Here is a 23,273-nt window from a genome sequence, read left to right as displayed (position 1 = left end):
ATACAAGGAATATTATTCAGTCTTAATAAGGAAGGAAATTCTGACATACTGCTACTAACATAGGTGAACCTTCAACACATTATGCTAAGTAGTATGTCTGTCACACACACAAAAAGAAACTAACACTGTATAATTGCACTTATCTTGGGTAGTTAAGAGTAGTCAAATCAGACAGAGAGTATAATGGTGGCTGCCAGAAGCAGGGGGAGGGGAGAACAGGGAAGTTACTGTTTAATGGGTGGAGAGGTTCAAGTTCTACAACAGGGAGTTACAAAGATGGATAGTGGTGATGACGGTGCAACATTATGAATATATTTAATAACACTGATGTGTATACTTAAAAGGGTTAAGAGGGTACATTTCATGTTATGTACATTTTATAATTTTTTATTATTAACAAAACAGAAAAATTTTAACACAGTTGATAGCTTTTCTTATTTTTCCCACAGCATGTTGGATATCTCTAACACAGTACTTACAATACTAATTTGAAATTGCCTAAGTAATCCCTCCAAGCCTGTCAAAGCCAGTGTTTGCAGGGTCGAGTGGAGAAAGGCCTGTTGTAGGATAAGTAGGAGGCAGTGGAATGTGGTCTATGAGATACTAGGCTCTGAAGTTAGGTTGCTAGCATTTGTATACCAACTCGATCATTCACTAGCTATGAAAATGTGGGCAAGTCACTAAAGCTCTCTAACCCTCAGGTTTCTCATGTATGAGATAAACATAGGAATAATCTCATTGTGATGATTCAAAATAACACATGAAATGTATATTATTGTTAAATATGTTATTATTAAAATCATTCAACAAATTTTGCTGAACCCAACTGAATAAACTCTTAACTGTTTAACATTAAATTAACGTATCATAGTTAAATTTAATAAAGCTAATGAAAAATCTCTCTAATCTATTCATCAAAACAAAAGGTGGTTTCCCTAATTAGACTGGCCTAATTCTAGAAAATTATATGCATTCTAGAATTTGTACTTCCTTATTCTAGATTTCCTTGATGTAGAAATAGTTATATTTGTTTCAGCCCACAAACCAAAAAATTTCACAAATTGCCTATATTTTATAAATCTTAACAGACTGACTTAAAACATAAAAACTACATTTTAATATAATGTATATAATCTCAAGCAACCAACTTACTTAAGAACCTATTCCATACTTATTACAGCAGTTGGTTTCAGTTACAGTATTTTTCCAATAAGCCCTGGCGAGAAAGGTAATTTCCCCGGTAATGATAATGGCAACTCACTGCATGAAATTAAGAAGTTAATTAAAGAAATGAAACAAAAACAGTACATGATTGTATGTCTGTTTCATTTAATGTATGGCTGTAGGCATACACTCATTTCTATATGCCTATTGGTAAGCAGAATAAAATTGCCTATTTTAAGAAGAAAATACAAGTTTCAATTGTCATTTACAGATTCTTTTTCTTCTCCCAAATCATAAGTACAAAGTTATTAAAGATTTAAAATATAAAAGTTTTAACACAATAAGACTTTTAAGGAATCATTATTTCACCAAATTATTTCCCATCATTATATGGATAAAGACTTCCTCCAATTTAAATAAATTGATTCTTACCTCCTGATTAAATTTATGTGCCATCTCACTAAGGAGTGAGGAAAAGAAACTAGTGTTTTGCAGCAGGACTCGACCCATTACTCCGAGATACGTTGACATCACTACAGGATATCTCTGTACAATTAAAATACAGCACATGTAAAATTGTGTTAAGGTAGAGTATAAACCATTATAAAAAATCACTGGCATAGTAACAATCAACAGAGGTATGAGACAACAATGTCCTTCTTCATACTGCTTCTTTAGAATGAACTATCCATATTACCTGTCTTAGTAAATATATATGCCATATAAGGTAACATATCTATAGGTATAAGATAGTATGTGTGTATGTATATATGTGTATATATATATTATAAAGAGAGAACAGAAAAAGGATATTTATCAATCTTGTATTTATATACTTGTATTACTTTAAATGCTCTTAACATACATGGTTACATGGATCTATTTAAGTTCTGGACTTAGAACATAACCAGTGTTTTCTTATATTCAGCATGTAATAAAACTAGCACTTTTTTAAATTTTTTTTTGCCATTCCTCTGTTTCAAATCTTTGTGTGTGAATACACATACATATGCATGAGAGATGAGACAGCCAAGGAAATCTATCCTTTCTTTTGTGGAAAAATAAAGAACAAAGCTGTATGAGTATGTGAAATTTATATAATTTACTTCAAAATAACCAAATATGTTAAAAAGCTTTCCTTTTACATAAGACAATGAAGAAATAATTTCCCAGCCCTGGCTGGCATAGCTCAGTGGATTGAGCGCGGGCTGGGAACCAAAGTGTCCCAGGTTCGATTCCCAGCCAGGGTATATTCCTGCGTTGCAGGCCATAACCCCCAGCAACCGCACATTGATGTTTTTCTCTCTCTCTCTATCTCCCTCCCTTCCCTCTCTAAAAAATAAATAAATAAATAAATAATCTAAAAAAAAAGAAATAATTTCCCAATGAAGAGGGAAAATAATTAAAACTATAGAACCCTAGGGTCCAATACCACCCTTAGAAGCTCAATAAAAATCTTACCTCCCCTTCTATAATACCTCTGAAAACACAGGGTAGAATTGGTTGAAACATTTGTGGGCCTAATACTGGATTCACCTTAAGGGCATTTTCCACAACCTAGAAATCAGAAAGACACATTGGTAACAATTAATAACACAAGTCATTACTTCATGCAAAACACAGTTAAAGAAAACAATGCATTAAACATCACACGCCAAATCCAAGATACGAGAGTACATTAGATAAGTATTTGATGTTCTGGCTCTGACACACTTTTACAAAATAATGCATTAAAAATGCAACTTGATATAAAATGTGTAATATTTAGACACAGTTCAATACCTTACATAGAGTTACAATTAACCCCATTTTGCTAACATTGCCATCATGTTATTAATTAATTGTTTTTCTTTAATCCTCACTGGAGAAGTTTGTTTTTTTTTCATTGATTTTAGAGAGGGGAGTGGGGAGAGAGAAACACTGACATGAGAGAGAAAACAATAATCCACCGCCACCCTGACCAGGGACTGAACCCACAGCTTAAGTATGTGCCCTGATCGGGAACTGAGCCTGTAACCTTTGGTGTATGAGACAATGCTCCAACCACTGAACAAACCTGGCCAGCGCATTGATGGAATTCTTATCTTTGCATTTTAAACAAATAACCCTCATAAGATGTTGCAATAGAGACAGCAAAAGGCATTTTAAAAGTAAAGGCTCATAATAGTGAAAAGGAAAGTTAGTTAACAACTGTATACAATATCCAAAAATAAATCTACATTTATCAATAAACTGGTCAGAAAAGGGCATGTTGTATATATATACTGAATATTTATTAAATGAGAAATAATCTTATTTCATTTATAATATGGTCATATAGATTATTAACCATGAGGACTGATTGTTACAGGTAATGTTTATGAACTATAAATTACTTTTACACAATCAAAATAGGTTCTCTGTAACAAAGGTAGCAGAAAATTAAGTGAGGTGTGATTTTCTGTTTCCCTACCTTTGTTTCATTTTTTAGGGAGTAGGTTGGGAAGCAGCAATGAGGACAAAGAAAGATGTAGCAGGCTTCCTGTCCCCTTTGCTCAAGGAGGAGGAAGAAAAACAGCATTTGAGAGACTTGTGGCAAGTACCATGTTTCAGGGCAGAGAGTCAGGTTTCCCTTTAAATTTCAAGCAGTATTTCTCAAAATTGGCTACTGGCATTCTAAGTGGGACAACTGTTTACTGTGTAGGACTTGTCCACGCATTGAGGGGCCTTTAGGATCTTCAGTCTGTACTGCGTGCCAATAGCATGCTCGAAACACAAAGGCAATCAAACACACCTCCATGCACTTCAAAACATTCTTAAGGTAAGCAGGCAGTATCCAAAAAACAGCAATGTTTTCTAGTATAGAGCAAGAAGTAAAGGGATGTCCAAGGACAAGCTTCAAAATAAAAAAAAATTTTATGGAGGCCCAAACATTATACTGTCCTCTAAGAGACACGGAATAAAAGATATCACAGTTCCTGATAAAAAGCAACAGGAGATTCAGAACATAATTAAATCTGACCTCAATAAGGCTTATTTTATTTAAAAAACTGAATTTGGAATAGAAATAGGGAAGGCATTTAGTAAAGTGGGAATGCAGACAAGCTAGTAGCCTGAGGGTCTCGGGGTAAACAAGCTCTCTCATCTGTCAGTGGAAAGTAAGGCCATCCGCTGATTGTTAGACACACATTTAACTCCATTCCCTGTTGAAAACCACTAAAATTACATGAAAAGTATTTGGAAGGGGACAATTTTAAGAGAACAAAGACAATGGGAGTTAGATATTAAAACCTACAAAGAAGAAATTCAAAGGCACTGGAAGAGACTTCTTTGGGAAAGCTAAAGTAATAAAATACCCGATGGGCCATTATGTCTGAACATACCGAGCAGGGACAATGGACAGAGAATTTAGTGCACATAAAATGCGATACACCACATACACAAAATGAAGGATAAAAACTACATCACCCTATCAATAGATGCTGAGATAGCACCTGATAAAACCCAGCACTCATTTATGATAAAAACTCTCAGCAAGGTGGGAACAGAGGGAACATATCTAAGCATAACAAAGGCCATACATGACAAACCCACTGCCAGCATCATACTCAACAGGCAAAAACTAGAAGCATTCCCCTTAAGATTGGGAACAAAACAAGGATATCCACTTTCACCTCTCTTACTCAGCACAGTCCTAACCACAGCAATCTGACAAGAAGAAGAAATAAAAGGCATAGAAATTGGAAAGCAAGAAGTGAAACTATCATTACTTGCAGATGACTTAATAGTGTACATAAAGAACTCCAAAGATTCTACCAAGAAATGACTAAAGCTGATAAATGAATTCAATACAAAATTAATATCCAGAAATCAGTTGCATTTTTATATGCCAATAATGAACTATCAAAAAGGGAACTTAAGAAAACAAGCCCACTCACAATTACTTCAAAAAGAATAAATTACCTAGAAATAAATGTAACCAAGGATGTAAAAGACCTGTACTCAGAATATTGTAAGACACTAAAGAAAGAAGTTGAAGATACAAATAAGTGGAAGCACATACCATGTTCAAGGACAGGAAGAATTAACATCATTAAAATGTCCATACTACCCAAAAGCAATCTACAGATTCAACACAATGCTATCAAGATACTGATGGCTTATTTCACAGAACCATAACACATATTTCAAAAATTTATACGGAACCACAAAAAGACCTGCACAGCAACAGCAATCTTGAGAAAGAACAACAAAGTTGGAGGAATTATGCTACGTAACAACAAACTACAAGGCCACAGTAATCAAAAGAGCAAGGTACTGAAATAAAAACAGACACACAAATCAGTGGAACAGAATGGAAAGCCTAGAAATAAAACCATACCTTTATAGTCAATTAATATTTGACAGAGGAAGCAAGCACATACAATGGACTAAAGACAGTTTATTCAATATATGGCGTTGGGAAAATTAGACATATATGTTCAGAAAAATGAAACTAGACAACCTTCTTATACCACACATAAGACTAAACTGAAAATAGATTAAAGACTTAAATGTTAGAGATGAAACTATAAAAATCGTGGGAGAAAACACGGGCAGCAAAATCTTGGACACTGCTCATAGCAATATTTTATCTAATATATGTCCTCTGGCAAGGGAAACAGAAGAAAAAATAAACAAATGGGACTGCATCAAACTAAATAAGGTTTTGCACAGCAAAGGAAACCATCGACGAAATAAAAAGATATCCCTGTGAATGTGAATGTTAATGTATTTGTCAATACAGCTGACCAGGGGTTAATATACAAAATTTATAAAGAATTTATAAAACAACACCAAAAAGACAAACCACCCAATTAAAAAATTGGCAAAGGACCTAGACAGACACTTCTCCAAAGAGGACAGACACACAGATGGCCAACAGGCATATGAAAAGTTATTCAATGTCACTAATCATCAGAGAAATGCAAATTAAAACCACAATGAATTATCATCTCACACCTGTCAGAATGGCTATCATCAATAAATCAACAAACAGTAAGTGCTGGTCAAGACGTGGAGAAAGGGGAACTCTTTTGCACTGTTGGTGGGAATGCAGATTGGTGCAGCCACTGTGGAAAGCAGTAGGGAGATACCTCAGAAAATTAAAAATGGATCTGCCTTTTTACCCAGTGATCCCACTTCTAGGAAGTTATCCGAAGAAATCCAAAACACCAATTCTAAAGAATGCAAGCACCCCTATGTTCACTGGAGTGCTATTTACAATCACCAAGATTTGGAAGCAGCCCAAGTGTCATCAGCAGATGAGTGGATAAAACAATTATGGGACATTTACACAATGGAGTACTCTGTGGCTATAAAAAAAATTTTTACCCTTTGAGACAGCATGAATGAACCTGGAGAACATTATGCTAAGTGAAATATGCCAGTCAGAGAAAGACAAATACCATATGATTTTATCCATATGTGAAGTCTAATCAACAAACTGAACAAACAAGCAAAACTGAGACAGACTCATAGACAGAGAGCAGGCTGACAGCTCCACGGGAAGGGATTAGGGGGTGGAGAGATTACGGAAAAAGGATTCATATGGACAACAGTGTGGTGATGGTTGCAGGGAGAAGCTTGTATAAGGGGGATAACTGGTAATGAAAAAAGCTACAATAAAAATAAATTTTAAAAATAAGTAAAAAGCAAAAAAAAAAAATTACACCAAGCCTTGACGGGTGTCACACAGTTGTCTGGGTGTCATCCAGCAAAGTGAAAATTCACCAGTTGGATGGAACAGGGCACATACCTGGCTTGCCATTAGGTCCCCGGTAAGGACGCACATATGAGAAGCAACCAATCAATGTTTATCACATCAATGTTTCTCTCCCTCTCTTTCTCCCTCCCTCCCCTTCTCTCTAAAAATAAATAAAATCTTTTAAAAAATGTTAAAAATTACTAGCTCCAAGGATTACAAAAGTTTGTACAGAAAATAGTCACGTTTAGATCATGATGACTTAGAATATTCATTTAAATATTATCTATCATTCAATATAAATAAGCTGTCACTTTGCATATTCTTTATATATAAAGGTATTAGTTACTATTTTTTGTTGAAAGGTTTATTTTACTTTTTAAATATATTTTATTTATTATGCTATTACAGTTGTCCCAATTTTTCCCCTCTGTCCCCCTCTGCCAGGTACCCCCAATTCCCTCCATGAACACCCCCACCTTGGTTCATGGGTCCTGCACATAAGTTCTTTAGCTTCTTCACTTCCTATACTATTCTTAACATCCCTGTCTACTTTGTACCCACCATTTATGCTTCTTAGTCCCTGCACCTTTCCCCCTATTCTCCCTTGTAGCTGATAACTCTCCAAGTGATCTCCATATCTATGATTCTGTTCCTGTTCTGCTTCTTTGCTTAGTTTGTTTTCTTAGATTCTGTTGTTGATCATTGTAAATTTGTTGCCATTTTAATATTCATAAGGTTTGATCTTCTTTTTCTTAAATTAAGTCCCTTTAATATTTCAGGTAATAATAGCTTGGTGATGATGAACTCCTTTAGCTTTACCTTGTCTGGGAAGCACTTTATCTGCTCTTCAATTCTAAATAATAGCTTTGCTGGGCAGAGTCATCTAGGTTGTAGGTCCCTGACTTTCAGAACTTCAAATACTTCTTGCCAGTCCCTTCTTTGCCTGCAACGTTGTTTTTGAGAAGTCAGCGGACAGTCTTATAGGTACTCCTTTGTAGGTAACTCTCTGGTTTTGCTTCTTTTAAGACTCTTTTATCTTTAATGTTTGGCACTTTTATTATAATATGTCTTGGTGTGGTCCTCTAAAGGAACTACAATATTCCAGGACTAAAATGGAGTCTTTGTATTCAAAAAGGTAGGGACCATAGCTAGAGAAGATCAAATTGTTTCTGAAAACGTATGAAGGAAAATGCCATTATCACACTGAATGAAGATAAATTTCAGGAAGTAGAACTGATAAAAAATAGAAAACAGATTGAACAGCTGACCAGCCACAAGTGAAGAAGTCTGGGACTATTCCTAGTTTTCATGTGTGGTTGGTGGGTACAAACTGTGGTGCTGCTAAAAATAACATGGTTTGATGAATGCATAAATAAGCAGAACAATTGATATTTCTTTCAAATCAATTAAAAAATAAAGCCAATACTGATAATAATAATGATGATGATGATGATGACGATGTTTGGTTTCATACATGTTGAACTTGAGATGCCTGTGGAAAATCCATACGGAATGGTCCTGTATTATTTCACACATGACATTCCATAATCTACTTCCCAAGGAAGACATTGCAGTGGTAACTTAAAAACCAGACTTCAAACTATTTCTATAGTGAAGGTTCTTCCATACTGGTCAAACTCCCACCAAACATCTGACCAGCAGCAGTTTTCACTTCTGAACAAATTTTTATGCATTGAAAAATGCATCTTTGTTTTCAGCGGTAATATACAATTCTGTATATTTCAAGTGAAATGCATATACATCCAGATTGTCAAACAGCTCCAAGAAGGAAGTAACACTAAAGACAACTAATATAATAAAAGGTAGTTCAAAGTAAGGTAATTTGCAAATGTTAATTGGATTTAAATCACAACCTACTCCTCTAGGTAGAGATTATTATGTTCTCAGGTATTTTAGCGATTTGATGTGTTTTAATCTATTTAGTTTACTTTTGTTTTGATGTTCAAACTGTCCCATAATTAGTCAGTGGGAGCTCTTTCAAAGTTCATTCCTGCATTCTTTGGTTAACACCCATCTTCACTTTCTTCTAGCACAAAGAAAGCTCCCCAGATTATCTTGTATTGTATGCCCCTTTGTCTGAGCTCTAGAGTCAACCAGAAGGACACAATATTCACAGAGCAGATGAGGCTCTGGTGTACTTGCTGACACAGAATTGATATTGCTTCTAGGTCTTTGCTTACACATAATTAGATAATCTATATTCTCTTCCTAAAAAGCATATACCATAAACTCAACAAATTCAATTTAGGATTACAACATTTCATATAACTTCTTTGATTTTATATTTCTATCTTATACTGAAGAATGCCAGATACTAATGATCTGATTTGCTTCTACCTACTATATATGTGTATGTGTGTGTGTGTGTGTGTGTGTGTGTATGCACATATGGGTTTCAAAATAACACCACCATCACTACTGAACGCAATTTATAATGTCTTCATTTCTTTCTGTTCTAATGTTATGTCACAAGTGATAGTCATGTAAAATACTACGTATTAAAGTTACTGGAAATATTCTCCTCAGATGTCTATGCCACCAACATAATAATAGTTAGATTCAATAGTTAGATTCAGCTTGTTTTCTATCTTTAAAAATTACTTTTACTTTCAGCCCTGGCTACTGTGGCTCAGTGGGCTGAGTGTCAACCTGCAAAACAAAGGGTCGCTAGTTTGATTCCAGTCAGGGCACATGCCTGGGCTGTGGGCCAGGACCCCAGTAGGGGGCCACGTGAGAGGCAACCACACGCTGATGTTTCTCTCTCTCTCTTTCTCCCTCCCTTCCCCTCTCTCTAAAAATAAATAAAATCTTTTAAAAATTGTTTTTACTGTCATTATTTTAAATCATGTAGAGCATCTACCTAGTTCTAAAGCAAAAGTACAAAACAGACCCTGGCTGGGTGGCTCAGTTGGTTGAAGCATTGCCCCATGCACCAACAGGTTAAGGGTTTGATTCCTTCCCAGGGCACCTACAGGAGGCAACCAATAGAGGTTTCTCTCTCATATCAATGTCTCTCTCTCTCCCCTCCCCCACCCCTAAAATCAGTAATCATATCCACAAGTGAGGATGAAAAAAAGAAAGTACAAAACAGATACACATCCTAAAAGATCCAGCTATCATCATCTCTCCCTCTTCCCCCTACATAACCACTTTTCCTAATTTGATATATTTTTTCATTGCTATGTTGCACTCTTTAAATAGAAGAAAACTCTAGATATCATTCTTCGCTTATGGTCTCAAAATCATTCTAAAACTGTATATATAGGTCATCTTCATTCCTTTTTAAAGCTGCATAATAGTCCTCTGTGTGACAAAATAATCATCCAATCATATGTTACTATTTTTATAAGTATTTGCTATTATAAATCTAACCATTATTTTTACAATCATTTTGCTCTTATAAATATATTATAATAGATTAATCTATCCCTTTTCTGAACATACAGGAAGAGACCATGTTTTTAAAATTTGTCAAAACTTCGGGCTTTTAGTTTGTGCATTTCAGTCAAACAATTTTACTGACTTAGAATGCCTATGTGTATACATCACAACTCCAATACTTACTAGCTGTGTGCCCTTGGACAAGGTATTTTCTGCTTTGTGATTTAATTTCTCTTCTGTAAAAACTGAGAACAGTACTGTCATAGGTTTATGTGCTACATAAACTCAGTGTCTCTATGTTATATGTTCAGAAATGTGTAGCATATAGCAAATGCTAGTATTAGCTATTATTATTACAGAATAAATTATACCTCAAAAATATTTGTGCCATCTTTTAAATAAACCTTATCACAAAGAATGAAAGCAATGGGCTCATTAGTGCTTGATAAGACCATGAAACAACAGAAAACTAAGAAACTCAAAGTTAAATGTAGATACACAAATTTCAAATTTAGAAATTGTAACAATTAAAATTTGACTATTTTTAGAATATAATTGTATTCACCCAGATAAGTTGTTCCAAGTCATAGAATACAATAAAGCCTATTTTCCCTCTTAACTCTTTGCTCCTAAAACAGGCCTACTTGTCTCTCTATCCAATTTTCATAGCATTGTAATTTTCTGCTTCCAAGCACAAAGAAGTTACTTCCAGATACTGTCAGAAATTAGTATAACAGTGACACTTAGTCAAAAATATATTTAAAATGTTACATAGCACACTATATTAAGAAACAGTACCTGAGGTATTAAAAATGAAAATAATGAGCTCAGTGGGCTCATTATTTTATGAGCTAGTATTAAAAACTATTATTATAGCTTTAACGAAACTCTGAGAATAGGCAAATGCCAAAAATTTTGAGAACACTCAGCTTCCAAGTACAAGCACTAAAGCACCACTGTCCTAAAATATTCCTTATATAAAAACACAAATACCTTATCCATGATATATTAGTATATTCTTAGAATTTAACATATATTTAATAAATTAAAAATGTACTGTTTTGAGATTTTAAGTCAAATATACAGGTTTGACTACAGCAATGTTTATATAAAAATAGTCCTAAATATATGTTATTACACTGCCAAATTTCAATTCAAGTATTTATATCCTATTAATGTCCTCCTACTGGCATTATTTACAGAGAAACTGGTTTAATGTGTAACTTACGTTAAATCTTACAAATATTTTAATATATATTTGTATGACAACTGATTTGTGCTAAGCCATTCTAAAAAATACCAAGTAAAACTGAGGGACAAATAATGACATTACCTTCTTTTACTTCAAAGGAAAAAGAAGCAAGCGATTTTTTTCTATTAAAATTGTAAGGGTAATATTGTAATATTATGTAAATTTGGGATTTTCCATAATAAAAATTTTTAACATTGTTATTCTGAAAAGCAAGAAGAATCGAATACAATTAATTTTAAAGAGCCAGCTGAGATACGTAGTTCTTACTAAAGAGTAAAGATCTATCATGTTAATCACCTACTCCTTTCTAAAAATTTAACTAATGTATTCTTTATTTTAAATAAACATTTATTTAGAAGAAATGGTCAAAGGAATAGGCAGAATAACTTGGTTTGGTTTGTTTTTCTTATAGCCAGAGAGCTTAGCAACCTAATTATATGGCCTGCAAGTGAATTAATCTGTTTTACCCCTAAAGGATATTACATATAATTAAGTAACTATATAATCAGATTAGATACAAAATAAGCAACACTCAGATTCGCTGATTACATGCTAGGCATAGTTATAAGTGCTTTACACCTAGAACTCGTGTAATCCTTACCTCAACCTAGGAAGTAGGTAAGGTTTCCATCCCTGTTTTACAGATGGAAAGTGAGGAAGAGAGGTTAACGTGCTCACCTTACAGAGCTGAGAAGTAGCAGAGCCAGTACTCTAGCCGTAGCAGTGCTGCTTCAGTCCAGAGTGTAACCTGCTATGCTATACTGCTTCTGATTACTTTGCAAGAATGTAATTTTTTTTGAATAGTAAGAAGAAAGTAAATATTCTTCTTAGGACATATTCTAAAACACTTGACTAATTTTTCAAATGAATTTCACAATGTCCATTCCATGTGACTTAAAACAGGTTGTCTTCCAACAGTTACTTTGCTAATACCATTGCAGAAAAGCAGGAGAAAAAAAAAACACTTTCAATTCAAATTTTTTTCTGGAAGGTGTTTAAACATAAGACACAACCTCTTTTCTTCATTACTTAGAATATATAGATTACAGTTTCACTCAAAGGATTTCAGAAAATTCATACAGCTTATTAAAAATCACACAATACTGCCCCTTATATAACAAATAGCATAATTTAATCCCAGAATGTACTCAAGAACCATATAAGTAGCAGAGCTGGGTGTGCAAACCAAGGCACAGGTCAAGGAGAGAAGACCATTCTCAATGAACTCTTAGTATATACTTTGGATGGCACTGCTACCTGATGTAATGATAAATGCCATGCCATCCTCAACATGAGAATTACAGGTTCCCAAGCTTCCAAATCACTTATACTGCATATATTCAGAGAAAAAGGAACACATATTTACTAAGTTTATGATCGTGGAAAAGCTTACAGTCTCAGAGAGAAAGATAAATACACACACACTGAAAAAATCTGTAAAGACAGCATCGAAATAACAGCAATTTTCTCTCCATTTGATATCACTCCCGCATTGCCGATCAATTTTCCCTCAAATAGTTAGAATTAAGTCCAAAGTGTCAATTTCTTGTTATCTCCTGTACTTCCAGAGAAAAAATTATCTCCAAGGAAAAAGATGAAGACTGTGCTAGACAAATTAAGTACCTCAATATAATTATGTATTGCCACTACATCAGTTAAGAGCATAAATGTAATAAAAATACACAAAAACATTTTTGTAAACAACTCAATTATAATGTTACAAATGTTATAATATTTAACAAAAGTTACAATGTTACTTGTAAGCTTTGGAGCTAAAATACTTGAAATCAGTGTGGGTGAGGACTGATAGTCACTTGGCAACAGACCAGGCCTCCCTATCCAAGCCACAAACAGATTCTTATTAGCAATTCTTATTATCAAAGCCCACATGCTCCTTGGTAACAGTGGCTTAGATTCTCAGCCTTTATCCCCTACTCTACAAAAGAAAGAAGAACCTATGAAATTAAAACCAAAGAGTTCTGCCATATTTTCACTCTATTTGTTCTTTTTAGTTTGAAGCTTCTTTTGCAATTTCAAATATAAGACAGGAAAACTCAGGGTGTGCTGAACAGTGGAATATGTTTGATAAATGGACTTTCTGAAAAAAATTAGAATTAACCAACGAACTTTTTATTTCATTAAAGAATGAACACTCCCAAATAAGTGCAGATGTCTGGTTATTGCAATGTACCTCTGTCTCATTCTGATAGGCTTCAGGAAGCTCTGACAACCTTGTTTCCTTTTTGACTGAAAACACCAAGGTCACATGCCAGTTACCTATACTCTTTTTTTTCTTTTAAATATTGTATTTATTTATTTTAGAGAGAGGAAGGTAGGGAGAAAGAGAGGGACAGAAACATTCATCAGCTACATCTCCTAGGGGCCCCAACTAGGCACCAGGCCCGAGAGTCATGCATGTGCCCTAACTGGGAATTGGACCAACAACATTTGGCTCTGCAGGAAGATGCTCAACCAACTGGGCCACACTGGCCAGAACACAGTTACCTATACTCTTCACTTACCACTATATCTACAGCCTCAATCACTGCTGTTTGCCAACCCAGAAAACAAACTCTTGCCTCTTTTCCAAGTTAATCCTTCCATATACCCTCTAGATTTAGAGTAAATACCAATACCTTTTATTATTTGGAGCCATCTTCCTCCATCGAGTCACTTTCACCTTCAAAAACCTATACAGATCAGGTTCTCCTCATTACCTCTCCATACACAAAATCCATCATTTTACTTTTAATACTAGATTTTTGTTATGGATTAAACTGTATGTTGAAGTCCTAATCCCAGGTGCCTGAGGATGTGACCTTATTTGAATACAGGGTCTTTGCACATGTAATTAAGATAAAGTTAATCCATTATGACTGGTGCCCTTATAAAAAGAGAAAAAAGAAATACAAGGAAAATGCCATGTGACAATGGAGGCTTTGTGATGCATGCACAAGCCAAGGAAGCCAAAGGCTGCTGGCAACCACCAGAAGGCACGGAAAGTCTCCCCTGGAGGAGAGGGAAGAGGAGGGAAGGGGAGGGGAGACCCTGCCAACATTCTGACTTCTACACTCCAGAAGCCTGAGAGAGAGAGAACTACTACAAATATTATAAATTAATTTCTGTTGTTTTAAGGCAGCCAAGTTGTGGTACTTTGTAGTGGTAGCTCTAGGAAATGAATATGGTCCTTAATGATATTGTCAGCTCCTTTCTTTTTGCATCATTTTATAATTGAATGCTCTAGTAATTTGGCACATAACCCCCTCCAATTTCCAGACACCAAAGGGTTTAAGTAACACCATTATGCCTACCCTCAAAAGATAGCCCTCACAGTATTTTCCATTCCTGGTCTTGCTCACTTCTTTGTGGTATTTAACCCTGTATTTTGCTAGCTTAATTCACCCTACTAGGGTTGCCAGAATTCACAAATAAAAATACCGTTTTATCTGGCAACCCTAACCTTTACTAAACTTTTAAAACTCAATTCCCATTTCATTCTCCTTGAAAAATGTGCTCTACAAAATTCCGGGTTAGAAAAAAACTTCTATATTCCCAAAATAACATAAGCAGATACACGAAATGATTCCCAGCTAGAAGCATTCATGAAAATCACCTGGGGAACTTTAAAAAAAAATACTATTGTATGTTCTTCAATTTTCACAAAGTTCACCAGCTGAATCTGAGATACTGCTAATCCAAAACCACTGTTGACCACAAGAAAGAAAATCCCTGCCAAGATTCCTGTGGTCAAATGAGCTCAAATTTTTAAGCAATGTCTAGCAGCCATGGTTTAGCGGTGCCTCGCATGCACGCCGCATTTCAGTGAAAAGGCCCAGACAGGGCTGCCAAACCTGTGCAATGCTCCTGCCATCTGAGCCTATTATAACCAATAGGACTGAGATGTCCCTGTCCAATTGGAGCTGCACAGCTATATCCTCATTTGCATATTTACTAACCATTAAGAGGGACACCACAACAACCAATCAGAACAGAGGGGCCAAGCCAATCAGGGTAGTGATATCTGGACCAATCAAAGTGTACAAATTTGGAGTTTTCATTTGCATATAAACAAACCAATTAAGGACTGGGGCAGAAACCTCTCTCTGTATAAGCCAGGCTCCAGTTGCCTCAGTGGAGACCACTTTCAGCTGCCTTTCCCTGGCTTGAGCTGTAACACTTCAGGTGTAACAGAGGATTGCTTCACTTGAGCAGTTTTAAGCAAATAAAGTCTCTCCCTTCACTGCATCCCAGATTAGAGACTCTTGGTAGCAATCAATTGGTGGGAGAGAACTGTGGTTCACACCACTACTTGCATTAACACCAAATAGGGACCGGTTGTTCACTTGCCTCTCCCACCCCAACAGAATAAATTACTTAAGACCAGAAACTGATTTTCTTATTATTTATTCCTAACAGAAGAAAGCACAGAGTATCACTGATACCAATAGCCTGGCCAGAAGGTGGGGAAAAGGAGGGTCAGCCAGAGGAGATGTGAACCTGAGGCAGCAGGCAGTGCCACATTGTCTGGATAACCAAGCTGGGGCCTGGTGAATGCTCTGCCCCTCGTGCACAGCAACCTACTCTGGGCAGCAGATCCCCTACCCCTCAGGCAATATGGCAATAGGAGGAAGTTTTGTAGTAAGCTCACACAAGGCTAGTAAGATGGTTGGATAGGGAAAAAAAATCCCTCCCAGCCCCTTCCAGTACCTGACTGGGCACAGGACCAGGGGAAGGCAGTCACATTGGCTTCAGAGATCAGAATAGCAGAAAAAGGAGGAAGGGACATACTCTTTTACCCAATTCCTGAACATACTGGCTGATGCATTCACAGGACCTTCCAACCATGGAAGCTGCATGGCCAATGGCAGCATTGGACCCACATGAAGGTTCTAATGAGGCAGCCAGAGGCCTGACAGTGGCCAGGAGAAAAGCTGAGCTGCCTGGATGTCCACTCAGTGACCGCCTGTGGTCCCCAAATGATGGTACTTTAAATGGGAGAAGGAACTCTGGACACTGTCTTTAGTTTTGGTCTGGCTGAGAGAAGCTGGGTTTTCCTCTGTTTCCAGGAGGGGATGGGCTTTGAGACAAGAGCCTGCCATTTCCCAGACTGTGTAGCATTTGAATGAAAACCTCTTTCCTTTCTCACCAACCTCTGCATCTAGAATTTGTCCACTGGTGGCAGTGGGCAGCTGAACCCTGTTTTTTTGGTTTGGTAACATCAATACCAGAAGGTGGCAAAACTCTGTCCATGGGCCAAATCCAATTAACTGCTTAATTTTGTAAATAAATTAGTATTGGAATAGAGTCACACTTATTGGTTTACATATTATCTATGACTGCTTTCAATCTACAACAGCAGATATAAAATAGTTGAGACAAAGATCATATGGCCCATAAAACCTAAAACATTTACTATGTGGTCCTTTACAGAAATAGTTTGCTGACCCCCTAACCTATACGGTAAACAAATAATCAATGATATACCAAATGCAACCAATTTATAAGTGAAATTAACAAGCATGTTAATATGGATATCTGGAGCTTTATATGTGCACATGTGTATATATAATAAATATCTGAATACATAAAATACTACAATGTTTGAGTAAGTTCAAATTGATGACTCTTATTAGATATATAGTAACTATCATATTGGTTAAAAAGAAAAAAGACTACCACCTGAACAAACTTTTACCCACATTGTCCAAAAATATACTGTGGATTGATGCTACATTACTGTGATTAAATACACTCCTTACAATGAACCTCTTTGGGCAAACACTTCTCATTTCACTGGGAGAAAATCACACAGTTTTTAGGATCTCAAGCAATGTCATGGTTTTCACACAATAAATGCTACTTTGTGGTGACAGCAACACTTCACCTAAAGAGCTCTCATATTTCACTTAGAATAGAGCTAAGAAACTAAAAACAAAAACAAGTACTTCTAACAGCTACATCCTCTAAGTCCATACATAAAGTATGTAATGTATATATGTGTATATATGTATATACATAAAAATATACATGTAAAGATGTATTTTAGTATATATACTTATGTTTATATGCAATCACATACATTTATTTGATACTCTTTGTATCTTTACCATACAGGTTTAACATATAAAGATAATACACAATCAGGACCAGTTAGTTGTTAACTATACAAAATTACATACAATATATAAAGATAATATATACTTTCAATCTGTAAAGATATAATGCATAAAGACTAACTCAGAGCTTATTTGGTTGTTTTGGTTTTGTTTAAGCTATAACTGATTATTATATTAGTTTCAGGTGTACACCAGTGCTTTGCTATTGGTTCTTAATTACACACAATCCATAAAACTTGGTATTCTAATAGCCAGCTTAAATTAAAAGTACCAACTTATAACATGAAAATTTTATCTCAAAAGTAGGCTAACAAACTGGAGGAGTGAGAAGTATCAAATGTCACTAGCCTTCGGATAATTCATAAAAGATTTTAAAACACTGCTATACAAAGGGAGGTCTCAGGATGAAGAGGACCTTCTTAGAAATGTGGTATCTGCATTTCCCCAATGTCCTCAGGTGATCCATATGATTTGAGACCTCTGGTCCAGAAATACTAGACCAAATGAATATTGCTAAGAGAAATTACTGTTTAAAATTACTCTTCTCGCCCTGGCTGGTGTGGCTCAGTGGACTGAGTGGCAGCCTGCGACCCCAAAGGTCGCTGGTTCAATTCCCAGTCAGGCAAATACCTGGGTTGTGAGCCAGGTCAGGTCCCCAGTAGGTAGCACATGAGAGGCAACCACACATTGATGTTTCTCCCCAGTTTGTCCCTCCCTTACCCTCTGTCTAAAATAAATACAAATTAAAAAATAAAAAATAAATAAAATTACTCTTCTCCTCCTTGCCAATCATCCCAATCCCAGTAAAGGTCCAATTTCATAACATATAAATGGAAAACTTCTAACAATAATCATTTAAAAGATGACCATACCTTGAGCACTTGAACTTGACCTTCTGTGGTAATGTCCCTTAGCAGCTCACAAAAGGACTGACACAGACCTACTGCATATGTCTGCAATTTAATCAAAAGTCAAAATATACATATAAATATATCTGTAATATCTAAAACCACATAAAATTCAGTTTGGGATTCATTATAACCTATTGAGAATTATATACTAAAGTTTCATTTAATATTGTTTAGGAGTCCTGGCTGGTGTGGCTCAGTGGATTGAGTGCTGGCCTGTGAACCAAAAGGTTACTGGCTTGATTCTCAGGCAGGGCACATACATGCCTGGGTTGCAGGTCAGGTCCCCAGTTGGTGGTGCAGGGGAGGAAAGCACATACTAACATTTCTTTCCCTCTTTTACCTTTCTTTCCACACTCTCTAAAAATAAATAAATAAAATCTTAAAAGATTTAAAAAATGAAAAATTATAAAATTCTTTACAAAAAGTTTAGGAAATAAAAATAAGAGCTATTTCTCATGCTGATTTTTACAGAAATATGAAGATATTCTTATCAAATATTCACAGAACATAATTTCTGTGCTAACAAACCTAATTCACAGAACTGCATCCTATCTCCCCTGCAGTGAGGAGCAATGCTCATATATATACCACCCTTAAATTAATATAGGTTCATCAGTTAAATTTTGAAAAGATAACTCCTGATTTCAAAAGAAAAATAAAATGATAAGTATATAATTTTTTACAATGCAAAACACTCTAACATACCTGTAAAAATTCTGTTGATGATAAAAAGATATAACCATTGATGATCTTAAAGCAGGTTCTGAGATTTTCTGAACTTAGTTCTGCCAAAATATTAAATAGTTTTTAAAAAGAACAAATTAATTCATTGTTCAGTATCAGGTTAAACAAAGTGAATTACTTAATATTACATACACTTCTTTACAAATCTTCACTAGTATATAAATAACTACCCCAAAACTGGCATCAACCTACAACTTAATGCTTCCCCATATACCTCTCACTATAAAAAACAATTTAGAAAAAAATTAAGGTCCCTTTTTTCCTTTCAGAAAAGAACTACATAACCACATGACCCAATCTTTAAAATCAAATTAAATGTCTAGTATTAACAATGGCAAACAACATGCAATTGAATTGTTTTACTGTCACATTTTGACATCTGCTTAAATGGGTTCATGCAATAAGCATTATGCTACCATACTTATAAAAAGAATCCTTGTTATACTCTAAAAAATATTGTTGGGATATCCTTAATCCTTGAACTTCATTTTTCCCACACATAAAATATGTCCTTAAAAAAAGTAATTACCAGAATAGCAGGAAAAGGATAGTGTTTTTATCTATGCCTTTAAAAGTGCAAAGTAGAAGCTATTTTGTTAAAATTGACCATGACCAAATGTTATGCAGTGTTATTTTACACATCTTATCACATACAATAGTTACACAATAGAATACAAATTGTATGTACTTAATTGTGTAGATAAAAAAAAACAAAATATCATCTACGTCTAAAACCTGCCATTCTTTGTTGCTAATACTTAAACATTCTATTTACTTGCAATAGGACAGGTTACAAAAAATTCTTCTGGCAAAATACTGACCTACGGCCTGGGCTCTTATGTAACTCATACTTTAACAAAGTGAGAAGACATTATATTCAGATGAGAATTTCCTATACAAGAAAATGACAATCCTACTTTTGGCTCAAAATGTATCTTAAAGGCATTAGTTCACAAACTTTAGGATTTAACAAATAATTTTAAAATAAGGATGTGGAGGGAAAAGCAATGGCCAATTTATAACCATACTAATGAAAGGCATAAAAAGAAATAACAAAGGTTGTCATCTAAATATTTTTCATAACAAAAGACAAAACTCTCAGGATAGACAGGCAGGCATTCATACTAGATAGTTATCCTTATGAGAAATTCACATTGTCCCCTTCTCCTCAAGGAGAAAAGTCCAGTAAATTCTGGACTTGTTTATAATGTTTCCCAGTCCAACATATTTGAAAACTTAGGATGGCTATATTCCAGGCATGCCAGGGAACATAATTTCTAAATGACTGCCATCATTTATGATGAAGAAAACAATATTTAAGACAGGTTGATTTTCAGAGCTTTACCACCCACCTCTTCTTACAGATATTTAAAAAACTATTCCTAGATCAATCACGTCCATCATGCTAAGAGTAGGTTTTATTAAATTTTCCAGGGCATGCTGTAATCAGCATATAGTAAATACTACTATTAAATATAGTCCTAAAATCAGTAAATGTATCAATCTTTAGGCATATTAAACACTGTTCATTATATTCATGAGTTCCTAGTGACACAAAGAAATATTATTATCTGGTCCTAGTATCAGAACCATACAATGGATCTATATTTATTTTCAGACCCTATGAATAACTAAAGCCAAATGTTTTCAACCAGGGGCAAGTTTTCCCCTCTGGGGACATCTGGCAATGTCTGAAAACTCTGGTTATTACAACCAGCACCTAATGGGTTGAGGCTAAGGGTGCTTAATAGTAAGGTTCCTGCAATGCACTGGGCAGCCCCACACAACAAAGAATTACATGCCCCCAAATTTCAACAGTGTCCATATTGAAAATCTCTAATTTAAGTGATCAATTTTCTTCCTTCCACAGACTGAGAGAGCTTTGAGGAAAATCTGTGGTCCATTAAAGTTTCTAGTTATGCTGTGTGCATATGTGATTTATATCTATCTGTGTAATTTATAGTCCACTCCTTTTTCTCTATTTTTCGGTGCTATTTTTAATTTATAATTTCAAATGTTACATTTGATTCATTCTTTTAAGTTTCTGTAAAGAGGACAAAGAGAATAAATTACTGAATTATGTTACAAAGATTTAATATGAATGTATTTATGTTTAACCATGCTAGGTAATGCTTATGTCTGGAAATGCAACTCTAATAGTTTCTTCTATTTCTGACAAAATAAAAAGCCAAAGAGTGTAAGATCCTTATGATGTGGGGAGGGGGGGGAGAGTCCCTTCTAAATTAGATAGGAAGTTACCAACAGAAAACTTCCACTGGTCAAAGAACATTAATCTGGCATTTATAACAACAAGGATAAGAGCCAATCAGATGCTTACCTTTTAAATAACTGTATTAGTAAGCATTATAAAATAGATTTAAAGAACTTTAAAAACAAACCCTTAAAACTACTAAATTATTAGGTTCACTTTTAGTTACAGCCTCTGGTTCTACTTAAAATATCTCCAGTTCTACTTACATTTAAGGAAAACAATATAAAATGAATTTTAGCCTTGGATTTCTTCACAATTAATGTACCCTAAAAATTATTAACTTAAATATATCTTACAGTGTTTAATATTATTGATTTTATGTAATTTAAATAAAAATGAAAAACTTCCTGATAGTAACTTTATTTCTACTTAGGAAAAAAATAACAGCTATCATATTCATTAAATACATTTTTTAATCCCATATTTAATAAGAAAGAATGTTTCACTGGTAAGAAAAGTGAGTAATAATTTTGATTTGTACTCTTAAAAGATTAAAATGAACTGGTTATAGTTGAAAAAGTTTTAAACCTCATCTGAAAAATGTATATGCAAAAAGCTACATGTCAAACAATATGAATTAATTGTGCAATACTCAAATAAAAATAAAGGTAAAAGTACACTAAATGTGCACAGACACAATTATAACCAAACTTCTTCAGTATTATTGAGGCTAATATACATAAAACAATGCATAGAACAAATCAAATATTAACTTTTTGTTTTGAAAAATGTACAGAATACGCAACGTGAAGTATCACATCATCTATATTCATTGATACTCTTAAATATAGGTTTTTTTAAATCTTCAAAAGCCCAAAAACTTTTAACCAACTATCAATAATCACAAGATTAAAATTTCACTAGTTTTTGGCTTTTAGCTTTTTAAAAAATATATCTTATTGATTATGCTATTAGAGTTGTCCCATTTTTCCACCTTTGTCTACCTCCACCATTCTCTCCAGCATCGTCCCCTCCGCGCCCAGTTCATGTCCATCGGGCATGCAAGTTCTTTGGCTTCTACACTTTTTTACTGCTCTTAACCTCCCCTATTTTGTACCTTCCAATTTGTACTTCTTAATTCCTGCACCGTTTCCCCCATTCCCTCCTTTCCCCTTCCAACATATAACTCTCTAAATGATGTCTATGTCTATGATTCTGTTCCTGTTCTGCTTGTTTAGTTTGATTTTAGATTCAATTATTGATGGTTGTGATTTTGTTGCCAATTTAATGTTCATAGTTTTGATCATCTTTTTCTTTATATATTTCCTTTTAACATTTCATATAATAATGGGTTGGTGATGTTGAACTTCTTTAGCTTTACCTTTTCTGGGAAACACTTCATCTGCCCTTCAATTCTAAATGATAGCTTTGCCAGAGTAATCTAGATTGTAGGTCCTTGCTTTTCATCACTTTGAACACTTCCTGCCTGTCCCTTCTGGCCCACTAAAGTTTCTCTTAAAAAATCACCTGATAGTCTTATAGGAACTCCTTTGTAGGAAACTCTCTGCTTTTCTTTTGCTCTATTAGGATTCTCTTTATGTTTAACCTTTGGCATTTTAATTATGATGTGTCTTGGTGTGGTCCTCTTTGCATCCATCTTGTGTGGGACTCTCTGTTCTTCCTGGACTTATATGCCTATTTCACTTACCAAATTAGAGAAGTTTTCTTTCATTCTTTTTTCAAATAA

General features: G+C 34.9%; 1 protein-coding gene across 3 annotated transcripts in view; it reads right to left on the bottom strand.

Moving 5' to 3' along the window:
* The window catches only part of IPO11 (importin 11), a 184,072-nt gene that overhangs the window by 60,554 nt on the left and 100,245 nt on the right, over positions 1–23,273 (bottom strand). For all 3 annotated transcript variants that reach the window (XM_028508702.2, XM_036020322.1, XM_036020323.1), the window contains exons 23-26: positions 19,276–19,355; positions 18,532–18,612; positions 2,626–2,721; positions 1,597–1,710 (exon numbers count right to left, since the gene is read on the bottom strand). In XM_028508702.2, the coding sequence (XP_028364503.1) occupies positions 1,597–1,710; positions 2,626–2,721; positions 18,532–18,612; positions 19,276–19,355 (371 nt within the window). The remainder of the gene's footprint in view (positions 1–1,596; positions 1,711–2,625; positions 2,722–18,531; positions 18,613–19,275; positions 19,356–23,273) is intronic.

The sequence above is a fragment of the Phyllostomus discolor genome, chromosome 3 (assembly GCF_004126475.2).
Source record: "Phyllostomus discolor isolate MPI-MPIP mPhyDis1 chromosome 3, mPhyDis1.pri.v3, whole genome shotgun sequence".
Classification (NCBI taxonomy): Eukaryota; Metazoa; Chordata; class Mammalia; order Chiroptera; family Phyllostomidae; genus Phyllostomus; species Phyllostomus discolor.
Note: the sequence above shows the minus strand (reverse complement) of the source record. Positions and strands in the feature narration are given on the sequence as shown.